The sequence below is a fragment of the Taudactylus pleione genome, unplaced genomic scaffold (genome assembly GCF_031769625.1).
Source record: "Taudactylus pleione unplaced genomic scaffold, aTauple2 ptg000318l, whole genome shotgun sequence".
Lineage (NCBI taxonomy): Eukaryota > Metazoa > Chordata > Amphibia > Anura > Myobatrachidae > Taudactylus > Taudactylus pleione.
Genome location: NW_028284719.1, coordinates 915,355 through 936,269, shown reverse-complemented (window position 1 = coordinate 936,269; position 20,915 = coordinate 915,355). Strand labels below are relative to the sequence as shown.

The 20,915-nt window shown below is 38.3% G+C and overlaps 1 protein-coding gene across 1 annotated transcript; it reads right to left on the bottom strand.

Annotated features, from left to right (window-relative positions):
• Nucleotides 1-207: 207 nt before the first annotated feature.
• On the bottom strand, nt 208-1,137 carry LOC148509600 (olfactory receptor 5V1-like). The gene has a single exon (XM_088442919.1). It carries the CDS (start codon nt 1,135-1,137, stop codon nt 208-210), a length of 930 nt encoding a protein of 309 aa, XP_088299045.1.
• Nucleotides 1,138-20,915: the final 19,778 nt, after the last annotated feature.

Genomic DNA, 20,915 nt, shown 5'->3' with positions numbered 1-20,915 from the left:
TTTTTTCAGATGCCCCAAAATCTGTGTCAATTCATCAGAGAAAATAACTTTACCCCAGTCCTCAGCAGTCCAATCCCTGTACCTTTTGCAGAATATCAGTCTGCCCCTGATGTTTTTCCCGGAGAGAGGAGAATGTACTAACTGGTTCTATTATTGGCAAAGGAGCAAAGCTAGCATAACACAATAATATTCATAAGTTGAATTGTCTTAACTCAGAATTTTTCTCCTAATATTTGTCCTTCTCAAAGCGCTCCTCACCTCTTTGTTTCTCAAACAGTAAATAAAAGGATTCAACAATGGAGGTAGAGCACTATACAGAAGAGATGACATTTGGGCAATGATGTAGGATTCTCCAGAAATAGGAACATTGTAGTTGAAAACACCTGTTATATAAAAGATGGTAACAACAATGAGGTGGGAGGAACATGTGGAGAAGACTTTCTGCCTTCCTGAGGAAGAGTGGATTTTCAGTATAGTGGAGATGATATGTGTGTATGAGTACATCACAAGTAGAAAAGGAGACACCCCTAGAAACACTGTGACAATCTGCAGTCCCACCTGGCTGCTGTCTACATCACTACAAGCAGCTTCTAGCATTGGGAGAACATCACAGAAGAAATGGTGGATGTGCCGATCTCCACAGAAGGTCAGTTTTACAGTCATCAAAGTGTGAAACGTTGAGTTCAGGAATCCACAGACCCAGCATCCTACAACAAAAAATGAGCAGAACATCTTATTCATAATGAGTAGATAGCGCAGCGGGTTACATATAGCCACGTATCGGTCATATGCCATGGCAGCTAGAAGAAGACTTTCTGCTCCTCCAAACAACACAAAGAAATAGAGCTGTATAAAACATCTGTTGAAGGAAATCTTCCTATTGCCCGTTATAGCAGTGACCAGCATAGACGGGAGAGTGACTGTAGCATAGCAGACATCTAGTATGGATAGGCAACTCAGGAAAAAGTACATCGGTGTCTGAAGATGGCGGTCAACCCGAATAATGGTAATAACAATAATATTCCCAATAATAATCATTGTGTAGATCATCGCAATTAAAAGTGTAGATATTGTCTGTCTCTCAGAAAATCCTAATAGGGTAAAATCTTCCAAATAAGTCTCATTGTTAGATTCCATCTAGCCAGTCACTCAAAACCTATTGAGAGAAAATTAAGGGGAATTGTAGTTAATTTTCCAAAATTAAGGTAAATTTACAAAGCTTTGGATTTATAGTCAATTGCAATCTGTCAGGCATTTACGGTGGATTACAATCTAAAAAATTCTGCATTTACTAAGCATCGCTTATTTGACCATCAATTGAAATCCAACATCAGTGTCCATTGAAGTCTAAAGAGGCCATCAGTTTAGTTTTTAACGATTGAACATGTCCTCAAACCTACATGTAAATTGAACTGGATCCTATGTAATAGAACAAAAACAATGACCAAAACCGTCAAACATTTCATTGCACTTTTCTATCAGTTAGAACATACCACAAGCTATTTTGACATCACAAGCCAATTATAAAATTATCTTAATCTGCGCTCAAATGTTGAAATAGTGTGTAGTAAGGTGGCTGGTGATGGGTAGTTGTTTTGAGAAGTAGTTGGAGAGTTTTTTGTGAGTTTTGGACAGAGGCATCAATAGTGTTTTTGGTGCCCAGGGCAAATTGAAAAATGCCCTCCCTCCCAATTTTTTTTTCTATAAATGCATGATAAAAATGAGTTAACATGGCAGGGCGATGAGATGTGAGTAGGTCTACCCTGTGCATGCCTTTTGGTGCGCTCCTAAAATGGGGTATTGTGAAATGGGGTTGGGGCTTGTCCTTGTGACACATCCCCAATTTTTCACCCTTGGGGGTGTGCCCAGCACTATCTCTTTATCTATAGTTTATAGGTTATATTATGAGTTTACATATGTTAGGTTAGTGTAGCTCATGATCCACATTAAATATATTGAAAAGGCCAGTTCCAAAACATTGAAAAAAATATATTTTTAAGTATTACATTGCAACATGCTTTATATATGTATAACACATTTTTTTAATTATTTAAAGAATAGAGTTACTGAAATGACAGCTCAAACCACTTCAGACCACTGAAGGTATACCTAAAGCATTTTTAACAAACAACTTTTAACAGTTTAAGAAACTATGGAAACTACAGTATGGACTACATGACATTTTATGGAACAAACATTAATACTGCACCTGAGTATTCCTTCCATAGAATGTGAGATCCTGTCATGTGAGGAAGAGGCCTACTGACAAAGAGGAGGAAGACACGATTAGTCTGCACAGCAAAGACAACAAGTGACTGCTGAGCCCACCCCTGCATCACAAAGTACAACTCCAAGAGATCCAGAGATGCACCTCTGAGGAAACAGCCAGACCCACTTAGGCTGAGAAATGCGTTAGGTTACAAGTTACCTTACTGGTGGATATTCAAGAATCCTTTTCTACTACACACCAACAGATGTACCAAACATCCACCATTGGGCTAATACCCCTGAGTGAGCTCACTCTACAACGGGAGTTGTGAGAGCCAAGACCGGCTATCACAAAGGTAATACGGAGCCTGATCCGCAATAACCAGAGACCGGCACAGCCAGAGATCAGTATCGTATAACCACACTGTGACTGTCAGCATGCAGACAGAGCCTGACCATCACTAGACGGGATTTAACCCTTCAAGCGGACAGCACAGATTTGCAGAGCGGCATTCCGGACACTGCCCTCTGACCACGCTACTTGCTCATCACCATACCGGCGCAGGTACATTCATTATTTGCTCCAAAAACCTTCATCTATGCCATATTTATTACACACTCAATGTGTGTTTATTTTTACATGAGTCTATTATGACATTTTTCATGATCGTGCCTATTTCATCTTACATGACATTCAAAGGAGCCTGATTGAATTACTACAACTAATTCTGTTTTTTGATCCTGCTTCCATTCACCTGGAAGCCATCCATTTACTGATTGGACTAATCCACTATTTTATACATAAGTGTTTTTGTGTGTGTTTTGTCTCTATATCATAATGTGTATTTAATATGGTGCAATTTGCTCTACATGTCTTCTAACTAAAATTCGAGAGCTACAGCAACATATTCATTTTTTATTGCTGACCAACTATGGTCTATATGTCTTATGTTTTTTAAATGCTTATTTTATTTTATTCATACAAGCTTTAGTGGTATTTGTTTCATCTGAACCCATTAATCTTCAATATTCCTACTATTTGGGTTTATTTATTTGACACATTACGCTCCCACTTATTTGTTTTTTTCCTGACTGAGGCCATAGCTGCCTTTGAAAGAACTCAGGTTGATTTTATGGCTACACAAATAAGACAAAATATTCAAATGTCTGAACAGATTAGGAGGGTAAACCATAATTTAGCAAATATTTTCATAGTTTTTACAGTTTGTGTGCAGCCATAGAGGCCCAAACATCAGCAATTAATAGATTTACTTAAAATGTTCCAAATCAAAGAAATAAAGAAGCTAAACAATTATATGGTAACTTTAGGTGCTGAAAAAATAGTTTGACTACCCGAGACCCATACTACTACACCTGTCAGCAGCACACCAACCAATAGTTCAGCCCTGGCATCTCTGCCCAGGCACGGTTCTGCTCACTCTCCCGCTTCACTTCCAGAAAGTTGAAAAATAAAAGACATTTAGCATATTACAATAATTTGTGTTCCAGTTATATTAACTCCAAAATTAATCATGCTATATAGTATTTAAATGTTTACATTGTGTAAAGAAACATGTCACCTATTTCTGTACTGAAAAATTACTTCATTAATTTTTAGTTGCAGGTATCACTTGCCTTTCAATAAATATGTTTGATCATGGAAACTTGCTTAATTTTTTAAAGGTATAATTGAAGAAGTATTTCAAACAAAAAGTACCTGTGTTAAGATACAGAACATACATAGTTTAAACCAAATTATTGTTACAATAAGGTATATAATAGTTGAAAACCACCAAGGAAAGCTATACTTTTGATTGTCTTACCTGCCTCCCACTCTCTGTACTATGAAAGTCACTTGAAGTCACTCTGTACTATGAAAGTCACTTGAAGTCACTCTGTACTCTGAAAGTCACTTGACCCCTACCTGCTCACTGTCTATTGCATAGTCTGGAGGAGGAGATTAATGTAATGTAAGACTATGCAACAGACAGCAGCAAAGCACAATATCTGAGACATTAGATGGACTATTTGATAAAACACCACCATATTTATCCAGACACCTGGCCATGCTTTTTAAAAGTCTAATGGTGCACTCTATTAGAGATCTAATATCTTTAGGGGCCTTATTATATTTATGCTCAGCAAGAGTCTTTGAAAGTGACATTGTAATCAGAAGCCAGGAGCTACAGCAATAGCCAGAATCACCTGCATTATTAAAGGACAGAAAAAACAAAAAATACAAACATATATTGGCATTAGCTTTAAAAGCTAAAAACGATTACAGGTAACTTACACAGCAGACATCCCTCAGGCATAAAATCATTCTCAAACTTAGCACAGATGGATGGCTGGAACTAGGGTAGCCAGCTATAACACATTATTTTTACTTTTGCATCATAAACCACCTGTACATTCAGAGAGTGGGCATGGTGTCAATTGCTATAGACCTGAGTGCTTTGCTTAGGTGGTCTCAGCCCCATATGTGTGCAGTCTATAGCCCAAGTACTTTAGGCATGGCTTTGAGACTATAGAAAGCTACCCTTAGTTCATGCCACTGTCACTCCTGGCTTTGTTAGCAGATTGAGGAGCAGGAGAGGGTCTTCATGGTGGCCAACACCAGGGGAAGATGAGAGAATGTAGGTTGGCTGATGCCCACCACTCTAGAGGTCACTGACTGAAAGGAACCAGTGGCAAAAAATACATAGCACAAAGCGGCTTGTGCAGGCCTAATACAGCTCATAACCTTGCAGTGTCTGGTTCAAGCTGCAAATGCCTTTTGATAAAAGCTAAAAAAATTCTAAATTAATTCACAGTACTCACTGAATCTCAACATACAGTATGTTGTGACCAGGAAAATAGTCTACGGTTCATTCTCCTTTAACATAACTGAGTGGTTCCTCTGCATGGGTCTAAGTGCAGTTGTTCCAGGGTTGCCATGGAGACACATAAGCTCTTTCTCCTGCCCTTCTCATCATTTTTGCCAAATTTTAGAATAGCAGACTTTTTTTTTTTAACAGCAAATGATTTTTAGCAGAGACGAGCACAATCATGGCCAAATTACACACACATCATGTTCCAATGGTAATTCATCACCACAATCCACTATTGCAAAGTCATTCCACACTGTAGTGTATTTTTTTTAAGTCCAAATCTATAGCTGAATAAATCCTGTTCAATGATGTTTAATTTACATAATAATTAAAATGCTCTTCAACTCTAATTGTGAGCTCATTGTTCCATTCTAAGAACTGGAGTGTCAAGTGTTAGAATGCACAAAGTAGAATGTACTCTGTTTTTTTTTTTGCATCAAATCTAAGCAATTACAAATGGAATTTTTGCTCAAAACAAAAGAGGCAAGAGCAGTGTATACAAAATATAATTTTCAGAAAGGCTGACATTTTATAAAAAAAATAAATTCTAATAATGATTTCATAATGCAATTGAAACATTTGAGTTGTGTTATGAGCTTCCAGAATTTTAAGTCTAATAATTGTCATCTTTTAAACTCTCAGGTTATGCAGATAACACACACTGAGATATTGCAGCCTGGGAACACTATATAGTGGTGATCTACAGAGACTTTACTCAATTACCTAGGGGAACTATGAATCTCTAGAGATAAATTATACTTTCCATCCCAGAGCGATCAGTTAAAAGAAATCTATATATATTTTTTAATTTGTTTAATATTGCCTAGACTCAGTGTAGCAATATAATAATAATAATCTATCCCAAGTATTCCGAGAGGTAAAGATCTATCCAATTATTTCAGTTTTAGTGGAAAAAAATACTTTATTTGTCTGTGTGGAATTCACATATATTTTATATTCAATTAAAATATATTATAAATCTTCTTTAAAGTGAGTGTGGAATATTGGAAAATAACAATATTTTATTCCACATGCATCTCACTACTTTGCAATATTCAATTAAAATATATTATAGATCTTCTTTAAAGTGAGTGTGGAATATTGGAAAATAACAATATTTTATTCCACATGCATCTCACTACTTTGCAAATCCATAGGAATTCAAGTCCCAGATACTGTATGTAGTATATGAAAATGATACAGGTGAACTCTCTTCATGTACTGGCATTGGGCACAGATGAAACTGACCAAAAAGAGCAGCTCCATTTAGGTATCGGGAGGGAGCTGATGAAAATTTTACAGGCAGCAACAGCTCACTGGATAGAGATGCACAAAAAGTTTTGAACTAATTCTATATTTGAATTTCAATGGTTCATCAATCCGGTAGGAACATACCTACATCTATGAACGTCCGCTTGATATTGAAGTTTGAAACTTTCTGCACAGGTTCATCAATTGCATTGCCGTTACACTGATTGCGTTTGAAGTTAACCTATTGCATTCGAGATTAGTGGGGGGTTTTTTTGTAATGAACCACAATCAATATAATATTTTTAATTACTTGAAAGGTATTTTCACATTTTTCTTAAATCAACCTGTGAACATAAAAGTACTCACAGTTGGCCATTCACATTCAAGGTTAATTTATTTTATTTCATTTATTTACAGTTTCTTATATAGCACAACATATTCCGTTGCGCTTTACAATTGGAAACATTAATAGAACAAAACTGGGTAATAACAGACAGATATATAGGTAGGAAGGCCCTGCTCGAAAGCTTACAATCTATAGGGAAATAGGTTTTGATACACAAGAATAGGTGCTATATATTGCATTTTGGTCCAGCCAGAATGCAGAGTTTCTAGGTGGGCTGCATGATGCAGTCACACAGGAATGTCAGCCAAATGTCAGGAGGATGTGAAAGAAAGACAATGTGTGAAGTTATGTGTGAACTGTGAAAGGGGATGTAATTAGATAATAAGCTATAATGGGTATGTGGGTGGTTCTGGAATCTGATAAGCTTGCCTGAAGAGGTGAGTTGTCAGGGAATGCTTGAAGGTGTGGAGACTAGAGGAAAGTCTTATAACTGGGAATGGGAGCAACTAATGCATGGGGATGAGAGACGCATCTTGTGCTGAGCAGAGAGGTCGGATTGGGAGCTATTTTGAGATGAGTGAAGAGATGTATGTTGGTGTGGTTTGGTTAATAGCTTTATGTGTAAGTAAAAGTATTTTGTATTGAATATGGTAAAAAAACGGTGACCATTGGAGGGACTGGCAGAGCGGAGCAGCAGACGATGAACTTTGGCAAGGAAGATCAGTCTCACAGCTGCATAATAATGGATTGTAATGGCAGGAGCCTGTTTTTTGGAAGACCTTATTTTGGATATGTTTTTTAGATGTATGTAACATGATTTTGAGACAAAGGACAGTTCAGAGTCAAGGATGACACTTAGGCAGCGAGCTTGTGGGGCAGGGTGGATTGTTGAGTTATCAACAGTGATAGAGAGATAAGGTTTGTAACTGTGCGGAAAACACAAACACATGGAGTATCACAGAAATTTACACCAAACTTCACATAGCATACAACTTGTGGAATCCCTTTAAATTAGATGTGAAGTTCGGCATAGATTTCTGTGATATTCCGTGTGTTTGTGTTTGCCGCCACATAACGGAAGTATTTGAACTTCTTATATTGAATTTAATTACTGTCAATATTTTTGTTGCTTCTTGTATAGCCAATGGTTGAGCTCTACAGTTTTTATTCTTCCATGTTGGTTTGAACATTTCAAAAAACTCTTAAATGGATTAATAAAAGTTAATTTTTAATACTACAAATGAGTGCCCCCCAAAATAGAGAGTTTATTTTCCGCAAATTTTTGAAGTAATAGTCCGTGAAATCTTTAACACGTTTCACTGTGGCTACCACAGTTTCTTCAGAAGGCAATTAAGGTGTTCAAAGAAAAAAATCCTTATTTAAAGGGCTCTAATCCAGTTATTGTGTTTGTTCAAAAGTTAATTAGTATGCACTTGTGTTAGTATCTAGTTAGTACAACCAGTTTATGTTAAACAGAAATAGTAACATTACAATGGTTTCTATTTAGAAAAAAATCTTATTAGTACAAAGGAGACTTTAAAAAAAAAATATATATATATTTTTGCTTCTAAAATCCCATATATCTGTATTTAAATTCTTATTTATCTTTCTGAACAAAACCAAAAAGTTCAAAATACATTTATTTATAGCCAAAGTGTCAGGTAATTTAAAAGATCAGATTAGAGGTACAGAGATGTAGTGACAAACTTAGTGAAACCAGAAAGGACCTGGATATATAATCTTAATATGCAATTCCCAGGAGGAATTATTTTTTTTTACTTGCTTTTGTCCATCACCAATATTGCTTATTCAGCTGTCCTGTGTGATATCCATCTCTCTGCAAAAATTCAAAAGGGCTCATAAGACCCACTTTTTCATCAAAGCCTTCCATCTCTCATCCAAAGCCACTGGCCCACGCTCCTTGCCCACTGTCTCTCCCCGCTTTGTCTGTCCCTCCGTTGAGACTGTAGGCTCTGACGAGCAGGACCCTCTTCCCTCATATGCTTTTCCTTCCCTCATTTCAACCACCAACTCCTACCCAACTGCCTGCAATGGCACCCAACCCTTGGGTTCTGCCACCCTGCTGCTTATTTTTGCATCATGACTGATGATGCAGCAATGTTTATAAACAATGTCTGTGTTCATCAATGTTCTGTATTGCACAGTATGTCACTTTTGTTCCTGTTTTTGTTTACACTCTTTCTGTACTTTTCAAGGCACTGTGGAGCCCTTGTGGTGCCATATAAATAAACTAATAATCATCCATAAGGTAAATAAAGCCAACAGCAGATAATGTTATTGAGGTCGAGCAATTACAAGAGCATAGAAAGTTGGTTACTGTTCATTAGAATATGATACGGTTAAGTGTAGATTAGCATCAGAAAATGCGCAGGTAGACCTTAAAGTAGCAGTTGTAATCATAGCATGGGCGTATGTTGTAATATTGATTGTATATATTGCAATCATGTTGATAGACTTGAGAATACATTGTCAGAAAATTAAATGTGTTTTGAATTGTCAAACAGTGTTACTCACAATTAAATATTATACGGATTAACAATTACTGATTTTTTCAAGATGTGGGAACCAATGATGGAAATACAGAATGTACAGAGGACCGTACCAAAGGGGACGGTTCTCAGTGATGCTGAGGAAATAGTTCCACCTCCCCATTTGCAGCAAAGAGAGCACCTTCGTGATTGAAAACAGAAGTGGAAAATTCAGAGTTTCTGTCGGCGTATATATAACAACATGCACATTTCAGTCATCAATCTGGTAAAGTCCCTATTCGGATGGCTTTTTTTCTTGCATTTTGATTGCAATTCCATATAGATCTCATATATGTTTCATATATGTTTTATGTGTTTTATAATTAAATATGTTGCTTTATTGCTCAACTATTAATTGAGGCTGGGATGTAGTTACTCCCGTCCTCAATTAGAATCCTGACACCTATCAGAATCCCGGCGCCAGCACCAGACCACCGGTATACCACTTGTAAGTATTAGGCACTAGGGGAAGTTAGGGTTAGGTTGCGGGCAGGGTGAGGGTTAGGGTTAAGCTGCAGGGGAAGGAGGTTAGGGTTAGGTTGCGAGGGGTAGGGTTAGGTTTAGGCTGTGGGGGGAGGGTTAGGTTTAGGGGCAGGGTTAGGATACTTAGCGACAGCTGTCGATATCCTAACCCTGTCGGGATACTGGTGTCAGAATTCTGACTCCTGGGATCCTGAGCACCGGCATTCCGTACTCAAACTGTTACTATTATATTGCTAAACCAAGTCTAGGCATTATAAAACAAATGTAAAAATATATTTAGAATTCTTTTAACTGATTGCTCTAGGAGGGAAAGTATACATTTGCTCTAGAGATCCATAGCTCCCCTAGGTAACTGAGTAACGTCTCTGTAGATCACCACTATGTAGTGTCCCCAGGCTGCAATATCTCAGTTGTGTGTTATTTGCATAACCTGAGAGTTTAAAAGGTGAGATTTATTAGACTTAAAACCCTGGAAGCTTATAACACAACTCAAATGTTTCAATTGCATTATGAGATCATTGTTATTATAAATCTTTTTTTTTTTTTATATATATAATTCTGAAAATTACACGATGGATACACTGCTCTCACCTCTTTAGTTTTGACCAGAAAATTTTTTTTTCCATTTGTAATCGCTTAGATTACATGCAAAAATAAAATAGAGTATATTCCACATTGTATAGTCTGACACTAGACACTCCAGTTCTTAAAATGGAACAATGAGCTCACAATTAGAGTGAAAGAACATTTTCATTATTATCTAAATTAAACATCAATGTCCAAGATTTATTCAAATACTGTAGAGTCAGATTTTTTTTTACACTACAGTGTGGAATGACATAGCAACATTGTGGACTGTGGCGATGAAGGGAATTACCATTGAAACTTGATGTGAAATTTGGCCATGATTGTGCTCATCTCTACTAAAAATCATTTGCTGATAAAATATAGTCTGCTATACAAATATTTGGAGAAAGTAATGAGAAAAGAAGGTGGAATAGCTTATCTGTATCACACCTGGAACAACTGGGCTTAGACCCACACAGAGGAACCACTCAGTTATGTTAAAGGAGAATGGACCAGAGACTGTTTACCTGTGAGGACACACGTTGAGATTCAGTGAGTATCGTGAATGAATTTAATGAACAATTAAAGTTAAAGAACATTTTCATTATTATCTAAATTAAACATCATTGTCCAAGATTTATTCAAATACTATAGAGTCAGAATTTTTTTTACACTACAGTGTGGAATGACATAGCGACATTGTGGACTGTGGAGATGAAGGCAATTACCATTGAAACTTAATGTGTGTGAAATTTGGCCATGATTGTGCTCATCTCTACTAAAAATCATTTGCTGATAAAATATAGTCTGCTATACAAAAATTTGGTGAAAGTAATGAGAAGGGCAGGTGGAATAGCTTATGTGTATCACACCTGGAACAACTGGGCTATCCTGTCGTGAATAGCATTAAACTGGAAGGTTGTACTTATATACTAAATATAAATAAATAAATACAAACATTTGAGCTAAATTCACACTTAAGTACATATGGCAATGTTTTAATACAAGCCCATTCTGGGGACAACCTTGCATAGAAATATACCAAACCAAACACAGTATCAGTTAGCAACTAGAAAAACAGCTTCCTGAGAAAAGGAATTAGAAAAAAACAATACACCAGGAACTGTGAGTGTTTTTGCATGTAAATTAAGAAACCTCACATGTAGGCAGGTATAGCTATGGCAATTGAAATATAACCCAGACAGTGATCTGCACAATTGAATTTGTAAATAGGCAGAAGAAAACCCTTAGTTTCACTGTCAGACAGTTTGGCACCAGCACAGCTGGGGGTCTCCAACCTGTTTGAGAGTGAATCTCATTACTAATAACACATTTGCATTGCAGTTTAAAAATGTTAGTAAGGAATGATATATATATATATGTGTATATATATATATATATATATATATATATATATGTATATATTAAATCCATCATAAATAGAATCACATGCATAAACACCGCACATTACCCACAGTTGCGCTGTTAACATGTTGCACATTAGCGAATGTATAAGATCCTGTATGAAAACGCTGTTTATTAGCTTAGTGTGCACGCATCTGCCCCAAGTTAACTAGCGTCTTTTCTCAAACCCCGAATACTTACACACTGCACATTCACATAAAAGGTTCCATAGCTTTAAAGCATAAGATTCAAGTTTTATTCATTTATTACAAATGAGGTGAAATAAAGGCTATTTGGTATCTAAGGTTTAATACGTGAAAAGTAAGCCGTGTTTGGTATTGTACTGATATGCTCTTTCTCAACAGCTTTCCGGTATCATCGGTGTGAAGATCGCAACATGCTTTCTCAACTTATGGACCATAGAGAGTTAAAGCACCAAAATGTACTTTGTAAAACTACCAGCTTAGATTTGCATGCAGGGGGAATAGAGGAGACAATAGGTTGTCAGAGGCTGACCTGTGTCCATTTGAATCAACCTGTTAAATATCCTGTAACAGATGCACCCGCACTGGGAACCAATGAAACCATGCCAAACTTTTCTATTGTATAGTCTATTTCTCTAAGGCTATATATATGTAGGTTCTGACCCCAGTCTGGAGTCTTCATGCTGATGCTGTTGATGGAGGTTTCTTATGGATGCCGGTAACTGGTCCCAGTGCGTGTGGCTATGTATAACTGTATCTTGGGTCTGTATAATTTCTTTGTGCTAAATTGTACTTAGATCACAGCGTGTAACTACCTGTACTTTACTTGAATAATACTTTGTGCTTTAGAAACACATGTTCAAGGTCTAAAGTCTTTATTTTACTGTACGACTGCGTACACAAATAGCGTCAAAACTTAGAAGGTATAGGCAGGATTTAGAAGGTATAGGCAGGTTTTAGAAGGTATAGGCAGGAGTGTATAGAGGTTTTAATTCAGTATCCTTAGTTGGGGGCTCAGAGTGAGGTCACTTACCTGTTCACACAATAAAATACGGTTATCGATATCTCACCAAAGGGTGGATAGTGGCCACATGCAGTTTTCCTGCAACCACTCAATGCTGAGAGATCGCTATCCGTTATCGTGTGAGTCAAGGTACGCTGACTAGAATCCAGGGACAAGAAAGGAAAAAGATTGTTTTCTTTTGTTGATAGTATTTTATGCTAAAAAGGGTACCGTAGTATTGTGTACACGGCTGAGTCGCATTTTTGCGCGTGCAGCAAAGGTGCACTTTTGCGTATGCAGCTAACGGTAGGAGTCATACGGTTGTGTGGTAGTCGCATTATTGTGTACTAGTCGCACAATAGCATATACGTATTTCCGGTTGTGCTGCCACGTGTTTTAACAAAGCCGTTGAATTTACATTATCAACTATTGCCAATGACTGGGTTAACGTGTATTTTTCTGTGCAGGAAAAAAGTGTGAACTGTATTTGTTTAGGGTGTAACACGGGACCTAAATGTTAAGGGTATTGTATGATCTTTAAGAGCTAGGTGCAGGAGTTAGCCTAGCTGCTCGGTAGTAGCTACCGTTCTATACACATCAGCAGGTGTACATGTTGTCTTTGTTGTAGGGACCGGCTCTCAGTGTGATTGCAGTGTTTAGTAATTAGGTTGGGTTACTGGAGCCTTGTAATTGAGCCGCACTGGAAACTTGTGATTGTAAACTGAGAGATAATAGGTGAGTGGAGGCATCTAGAAATAGTTCCATAGGTGAGCGGGAGCATCTAGAAATTTCTTCCATAGGTGAGCGGGAGCATCTAGAAAAAACTTCCATAGGTAAGTGAGAGTATCTAAACTGTCTTTCACCAATTTAAATCTTTATTGAAAAACGTAGGGTTCTCCCAGGATGGGGGCCAAGCAAACGGTAGAGATGTTAAATGATTTGCTGCTGTTGGAAGCGCCACTTGGGTCGGCACGACATATTATGCATATTAAGTACGGTGCCAATGCAACCAGGTATTGTGATTTATGGTTTAATATGACGAGGAAGAGTGTTAAGCCGTTTTCTACAATTGGTACAAAGATGTATTGAATAATGTCCGGGACCCCATCAGTCTGATGCGTTCTCGAGTTAAAAAGGTAAAATATTACGAATGTTTAAAATTGTGGCAGCATGAAGGTAATGCATGGCTTAAAAATATGCAAGCGACGCAAACTAGCCTTGCGAATGCATTGCCAGAAAATACACCCGTGGCGCTAGATTGCAATATGTGCGAGCCACAAAATGGCATGCATGTGCAGCACAGTAGCATTGCAGAAGGTATTGCCAGCAGTTCACGTGCACCACCACCACCTTATGTGGATGGGGTGCAGGTACAGTTATCGAAAAAAACCATAAAAAATGTAACAAGTAATTTGTACCCTCTCTTAAGTCACCATAAAGAAAATGTTTATGATGTGGATAATGAGCCTGTTGTAATGTCTGCCATTTCCCATGCTGTACACATGTTAGATGCTGCACCACGACAATCACGAGTGGTGCCGCCATCTCCATTGGTAACAGCACGGGAAGTACTAACACCCTCTGCACCCATAGAGGAAGTTGTTAATACTATACGTTCCAGCAACAGACAGCCAGGTAATAAGGTCAAAGGTAGCAGCGCTGCCGGTCTGCATCCCATTCAGACAATAACTGTTCCGAATGGAAATGTGGATGCGAATGGAGTAGTGCCCACGAGGGAAGTGGTAATGCATTGTCCTTGGACAAGAGCGGAACTAAATTCCATCATGAATGATTTCCCCGATCCAAAAAAGGAATTAGCCAAATGTCAAAGATTTTTTAGGAATTTGGGTAGTTCTCATGAGCCAACTAACAAAGACTGGCGTGTGGTGTTAAGGGCCTGTCTACCACTCAATATCGACGTGACAAAATTTATCACGGATTGTGTATTGGATGGTGACGTTCCCTTAACAGACGAAGTGAACCAAGGTAACATTTCCCGCATCATAACTCAATTGGGTGTATATTTTCCAGTAGTAGTTATCTGGAACAAAATTTTCACAATAAAACAAAAGGAAAGTGAATCTGCAGAAGATTATTGCGACCGGGCTCTGCAGGCTATCACCCAGTACACTGGGTTAGAAGATATTAAAGATAGCACTCACCACAGGGGAATGATTGTCACTATACTCATGGATGGCCTTAATGAAGACCTAAAGACCCGGGTTCAGACCTCACAATCTGGCTGGAGGGGAGTCACAATAGATACCCTCATAGAATCCTCCATAGAACATGACAAAAACATCTCAAAGAAGAGAGAGACCCAGAGCGAGAAACTAATAGCTGTTAGTATTCAAGCTCTAGAAGGAATGACGGTAACATCACAGCCAGCAGACACACCTGCACCCACACACACACTTGCACCTGAACAGTTACACGTCCTCACCAATCCCACACCACTGCAAACACAGCCCTACCCCACTTATCACACACAGCCACAAGTCCCATACTACCCACAAACTCCATACCCCCCACAATATCCTTTCCCTCAATATCCTTACCCATACTCACCACCTTTCCCTCTTGCTCAACCCCCACAACAATCCTTTCATCCACCCTGCTCACAAAAATGTTTTAACTGCAACCAAGTGGGACACCTAAGTAAGTACTGCAAAGTGAAGAATGTAGGACTCCCAAACCAGACAGTAACAGGAAACCTCAAACAGGCACCAGCTCCAATTTTGTCCGTTAATGCTTTATTGGAGAGTGGCAGCCAATGCTAGGAGTCGGATCATACTTGTGGTCTGCAGATAGACAGGTTGATGGGAAGTACTAGGGAATAACTGGTAATTGTAATTGATGTAACTGATACCCAATCTCTGTTCTGCTTTCTTCCCTGTGCCCTAACACCCTGACTGTCAGTATTTTTCTTTTCCCACCTAGGGGGAGGTGTACACTACACATGGACATGAGTGTCCCATGGGTTCATAGACAACCCCAGTATCTTCTCCCAGGCTTATATGACTATTTACAATCTTTCCAACCTGCCAATAGATCTGTGCTCTGATACAATATGTGGACAATTTATTGTTATGCCCTGTTTCATTTATACCATGTTTAAATGATACTAAACTGTTGTGTTTCATCTCTCACACACAGGACACAAGGTTGCTAAGGACAAATTGCAGCCATGGCAGGCTAAGGTCAAGTACTTGGGAAACTGTCCAAACCCAGGGGCTGAGACACTATCTAGAGCAGTAGCTATAAAGAAATGTGTAGATCAGTGCTTCCAGCAATGGAGTGGTCTGCTGTGGTCATCCTTGTTCTTTCTTCCAGAGTTTTTGTCATGATGATCTGTTTGGGGATACCGAGTTTCTGTGATTGAGGACTGATAGAGGAGATGGGAGCTGATGGCAGTGCTGATGGAGTGGAGTCAGGAGAAGGAGTGCTATGTGAAATCAGGGGAGTGTTTGACCAATCTTAGTACCGTAATTGTTATGTTATTTGGGAAGACTACTTCCAGAAATTATGACCTTTACACATGGTGAAATGCTTGGTATTCATAAAAACACACCATCACCATATTTTCACACACAGTATGAACACAGAGACCAAAGAAATATGATACCTGGTGATGTGCATAAAGCCACACAGTTAATTAGTGAGACAACTGGCTTTCAAGTTTTAGTCGCATTGGATGCCACCAGGATCGCTCAGGGTACACTAAATTTTAGATATATCCAATATCTTGCTAAATTGATAGATAATATCACCAAGATGTATGACGACACCTTCAGGTATACAGGTAGAGAATTGTAAGCGTACAAGAAAAAACTGGTGCAACACAGGCTAGTGTTAAATTATTTAACAGCTGTTACAGGAGGGTATTGCATAACTTTAGCCACCCAATTTTGAGTGAAGTGTTGCACCTATGTCACCAATGATACCAGCGACCCCATGGAGGTGATAGACCGGAAGATGGATGAAATTCTGCAGCTAAAATGGGAGTTTTGGAAGAACCATAATGCTTCAGTGGCTGAAGTAGAGGAGAAGGTAGAAGGATGGGTCTCATGGTTGAACCCAGTGAAATGGTTCTCAGGTCTAGGGGAATGGGTCCAGGAAGTGATTGCAAGCATAGGCAAACTCCTGATCCTTATACTGGGTGTCATCATAGTAATTGGCATATGTGTCAAGTGTGTTCCTAATGTGTTGAAGTGTGGGAAATGTAAAAATAAGGTAAACCGGAAGGGCAAAATAATGATGGTGGTTAGTAGTGCCCATATGAATACTGAGGTAAATGTAGAACTGCATTACAACCCTGAACTAGAAATACCATCATATAATGTATTACATTTAGAAATGTGTAGAATGTATTATTAAAATGTTATCTTTCTCATTCTATTCCCCTTCAAAACTTCCTTTATAGGACTGGTGCATCCCCACATCTTTCACATGATCTCCCAAGATCCGCGGTGTGCGTATAATTGTAGTTTTATGTTCCGCCCTAGAGACCCATCATAGATGGATTGAAACCACCTTGTGCCATCCCATAAAAATAACGTTAAATAATATCACCTAAAATTAATTTTAAAATCAGATTGTGATAGCATGTTGTTCGCTATCAAAGGGTGGACTGTCAAAGCTGGATAATTGGCTGAGACAAGATCAGCTTAAAATTAGATCAAAACTACGCCATCTTGCGAATGGCCGCATGACACCATTATAAAAATGAGATCTGCAAGACGCCATTTTGCGACTGGCCGACCAGCGCCATTTTAGCTAAATTCACACTTAAGTACATATGGCAATGTTTTAATACAAGCCCATTCTGGGGACAACCTTGCATAGAAATATACCAAACCAAACACAGTATCAGTTAGCAACTAGAAAAACAGCTTCCTGAGAAAAGGAATTAGTAAAAAACAATACACCAGGAACTGTGGGTGTTTTTGCATGTAAATTAAGAAACCTCACATGTAGGCAGGTATAGCTATGGCAATTGAAATATAACCCAGACAGTGATCTGCACAATTGAATTTGTAAATAGGCAGAAGAAAACCCTTAGTTTCACTGTCAGACAGTTTGGCACCAGCACAGCTGGGGGTCTCCAACCTGTTTGAGAGTGAATCTCATTACTAATAACACATTTGCATTGCAGTTTAAAAATGTTAGCAAGGAATGATATATATATATATGTATATATATATATATATATATATATATATACAGTCAGGTGCATAAATATTGGTACATTGAGATAATTTTTGTATTTTGGCCTCTATTCACCACAACAAAGGCTTTGAAATGAAACAAACAAGATGTGCTTTATCTGCAGACTTTCAGATTTAATTTGAGGGTAATTACATCCAAATAAGATGAACGGTGTAGGAATTACAACGGTTTCTATATGTGCCTCCCACTTTTTAAGGGGCCAAAAGTAGTGGGACTATCAACTCAAAAGCTATTTCATGGACAGGTGTGGGCTATTCCCTCATTTTTTCATTATCAAATAAGCAGGTAAAAGGTCTGGAGTTGATTCTAGGTGTGACATTTGCATTTGGAATCAGTTGCTGTCGACTCTCAATATGAGATCCAAAGAGCTGTCACTATCAGTGAAGCAAGCCATCATTAGGCTGAAAAATCAAAACAAACCCATCAGAGAGATAGCAAAAACATTAGGTGTGGCCAAATCAACTGTTTGGAACATTCTTAAAAAGAAAGAACGCACCGGAGAGCTAGCAACACCAAAAGACCCAGAAGACCACGTGTTGGATGACAGAAGAATTATTTCCCTGGTGAAGAAAAACCCCTTCACAACAGTTGGCCAAATCAAGAACATTCTCCAGGAGGTAGGTGTATATGTGTCAAAGTCAACAATCAAGAGAAGACTTCACAAGAGTGAATATAGAGGGTTCACCACAAGATGTAAACCATTGGTGAGCCTCAAAAACAGGAAGACCAGATTAGAGTTTGCCAAACAACATCCTATGGACAGATAAGACAAAGATCAACTTGTACCAGAGTGATGGGAAGAGAAGAGTATGGAGAAGGAAAGGAACTGCTCATGATCCAAAACATACCACCTCATCAGTGAAGCATGGTGGTGGTAGTGTCATGGCGTGGGCATGTATGACTGCCAATGGAACTGGTTCCCTTGTATTTATTGATGATGTGACTGCTGACAAAAGCAGCAGAATGAATTCTGAAGTGTTTCGGGCAATGCTTCAGAAGTCATTGGACGGCGCTTCACAGTGCAGATGGACAATGACCCGAAGCATACTGCAAAAGCAACCAAAGAGTTTTTTAAGGCTAACAAGTGGAATGTTATGCAATGGCCAAGTCAATCCCCTGACCTGAATCTGATTGAGCATGCATTTCACTTGATGAAGACAAAACTGAAGAGAAAATGCCCCAAGAACAAGTAGGAACTGAAGACATTTGCAGTAGAGGCCTGGCAGAGCATCACCAGGGATGAAACCCAGCGTCTGGTGATGTCTATGCTTTTCAGACTTCAGGCTGTAATTGCCTGCAAAGAATTTGCAACAAAGTATTAAAAAGTGAAAGTTAGATTTAGGATTGTTTAGTTTGTCCCATTACTTTTGACCCCTTAAAAAGTGGGAGGCACATATAGAAACCGTTGTAATTCCTACACCGTTCACCTGATTTGGATGTAATTACCCTCAAATTAAATCTGAAAGTCTGCAGTTAAAGCACATCTTGTTTGTTTCATTTCAAAGCCATTGTGGTGGTGAATAGAGGCCAAAATATGAAAATTCTGTCAATGTCCCAATATTTATGCACCTGACTGTATATATATATTAAATCCATCATTAATAGAATCACATGCATAAACACTGCACATTACGCACAGTTGCGCTGTTAACATGTCGCACATTAGCGAATGCATAAGATCCTGTATGAAAACGCTGTTTATTAGCTTAGTGCGCATGCATCTGCCCCAAGTTAACTAGCGTCTTTTCTCAAACCCCGAATACTTACACACTGCACATTCACATAAAAGGTTCCATAGCTTTAAAGCATAAGATTCAAGTTTTATTCATTTATTACAAATGCTGTGGAATAAAGGCTATTTGGTATCTAAGGTTTAATACGTGAAAAGTAAGCCATGTTTGGTATTGTACTGATCTGCTCTTTCTCAACAGCTTTCCGGTATCATCGGTGTGAAGATCGCAACATGCTTTCTCAACTTATGGACCATAGAGAGTTAAAGCACCAAAATGTACTTTGTAAAACTAACAGCTTAGATTTGCATGCAGGGGGAATAGAGGAGACAATAGGCTGTCGGAGGCTGACCTGTGTCCATTTGAATCAACCTGTTAAATATCCTGTAACAGATGCACCCGCCCTGGGAACCAATGAAACCATGCCAAACTTTTCTATTGTATAGTCTATTTCTGTAAGGGTATATATATGTTGGTTTTCGACCCCAATCTGGAGTCTTCATGCTGATGCTGTTGATGGAGGTTTCTTATGAATGCCGGTAACTGGTCCCAGTGCGTGTGGCTATGTATAACTGTATTTTGGGTCTGTATAATTTCTTTGCGCTAAATTGTACTTAGATCACAGCGTGTAACTAACTGTACTTTACTTGAATAATACTTTGTGCTTTGGAAACACATGTTCAAGGTCTAAAGTCTTTATTTTACTGTACAACTGCATACACAAAAAGTGTCAAAACTTAGAAAGTATAGGCAGGATTTAGAAGGTATAGGCAGGTTTTAGAAGGTATAGGCAGGTTTTAGAAGGTATAGGCAGGAGTGTATAGAGGTTTTAATTCAGTATCCTTACTTCAATTAGATGATTCTATATACTCACAGTCTTGTTGGAAGACTTTTTCTTTTTTTTTTTTTTTACTTCTGTATTAATTGTAAGAAGATCTGTATATTTGGTTAAATCCCTGGTTATTATATGAATATATATGGGAAGTAAAGATGACTGAGTTTTCAGAAACAAGTTATATGAAAACATAATGTGTCAATAACCTGATTTCAAAGTTACAAAACAATATGTGAAATGGTCCTGCTGGTAGAGGAAACTTTGTATTGAGAGATCATTTTTATTATATATTATTTTTGTCTTTACAGTAATTTAAGACTTCCACAGTGAAACAGGACATTTAAACCCTTAAGTACAAGTTAAAAAACACATCGGTATCTATTGATAATGATGGCAGAGTGATAAGCTGGTTAGTGCTACCTACCTATAGCAAATTCTCACTATGTCTATGTAGAG

What these genes read in the sequence shown, in the direction of transcription:
- LOC148509600 (XM_088442919.1), bottom strand. Translation starts at nt 1,137, where the DNA reads ATGGAATCTAACAATGAGACTTATTTGGAAGATTTTACCCTATTAGGA.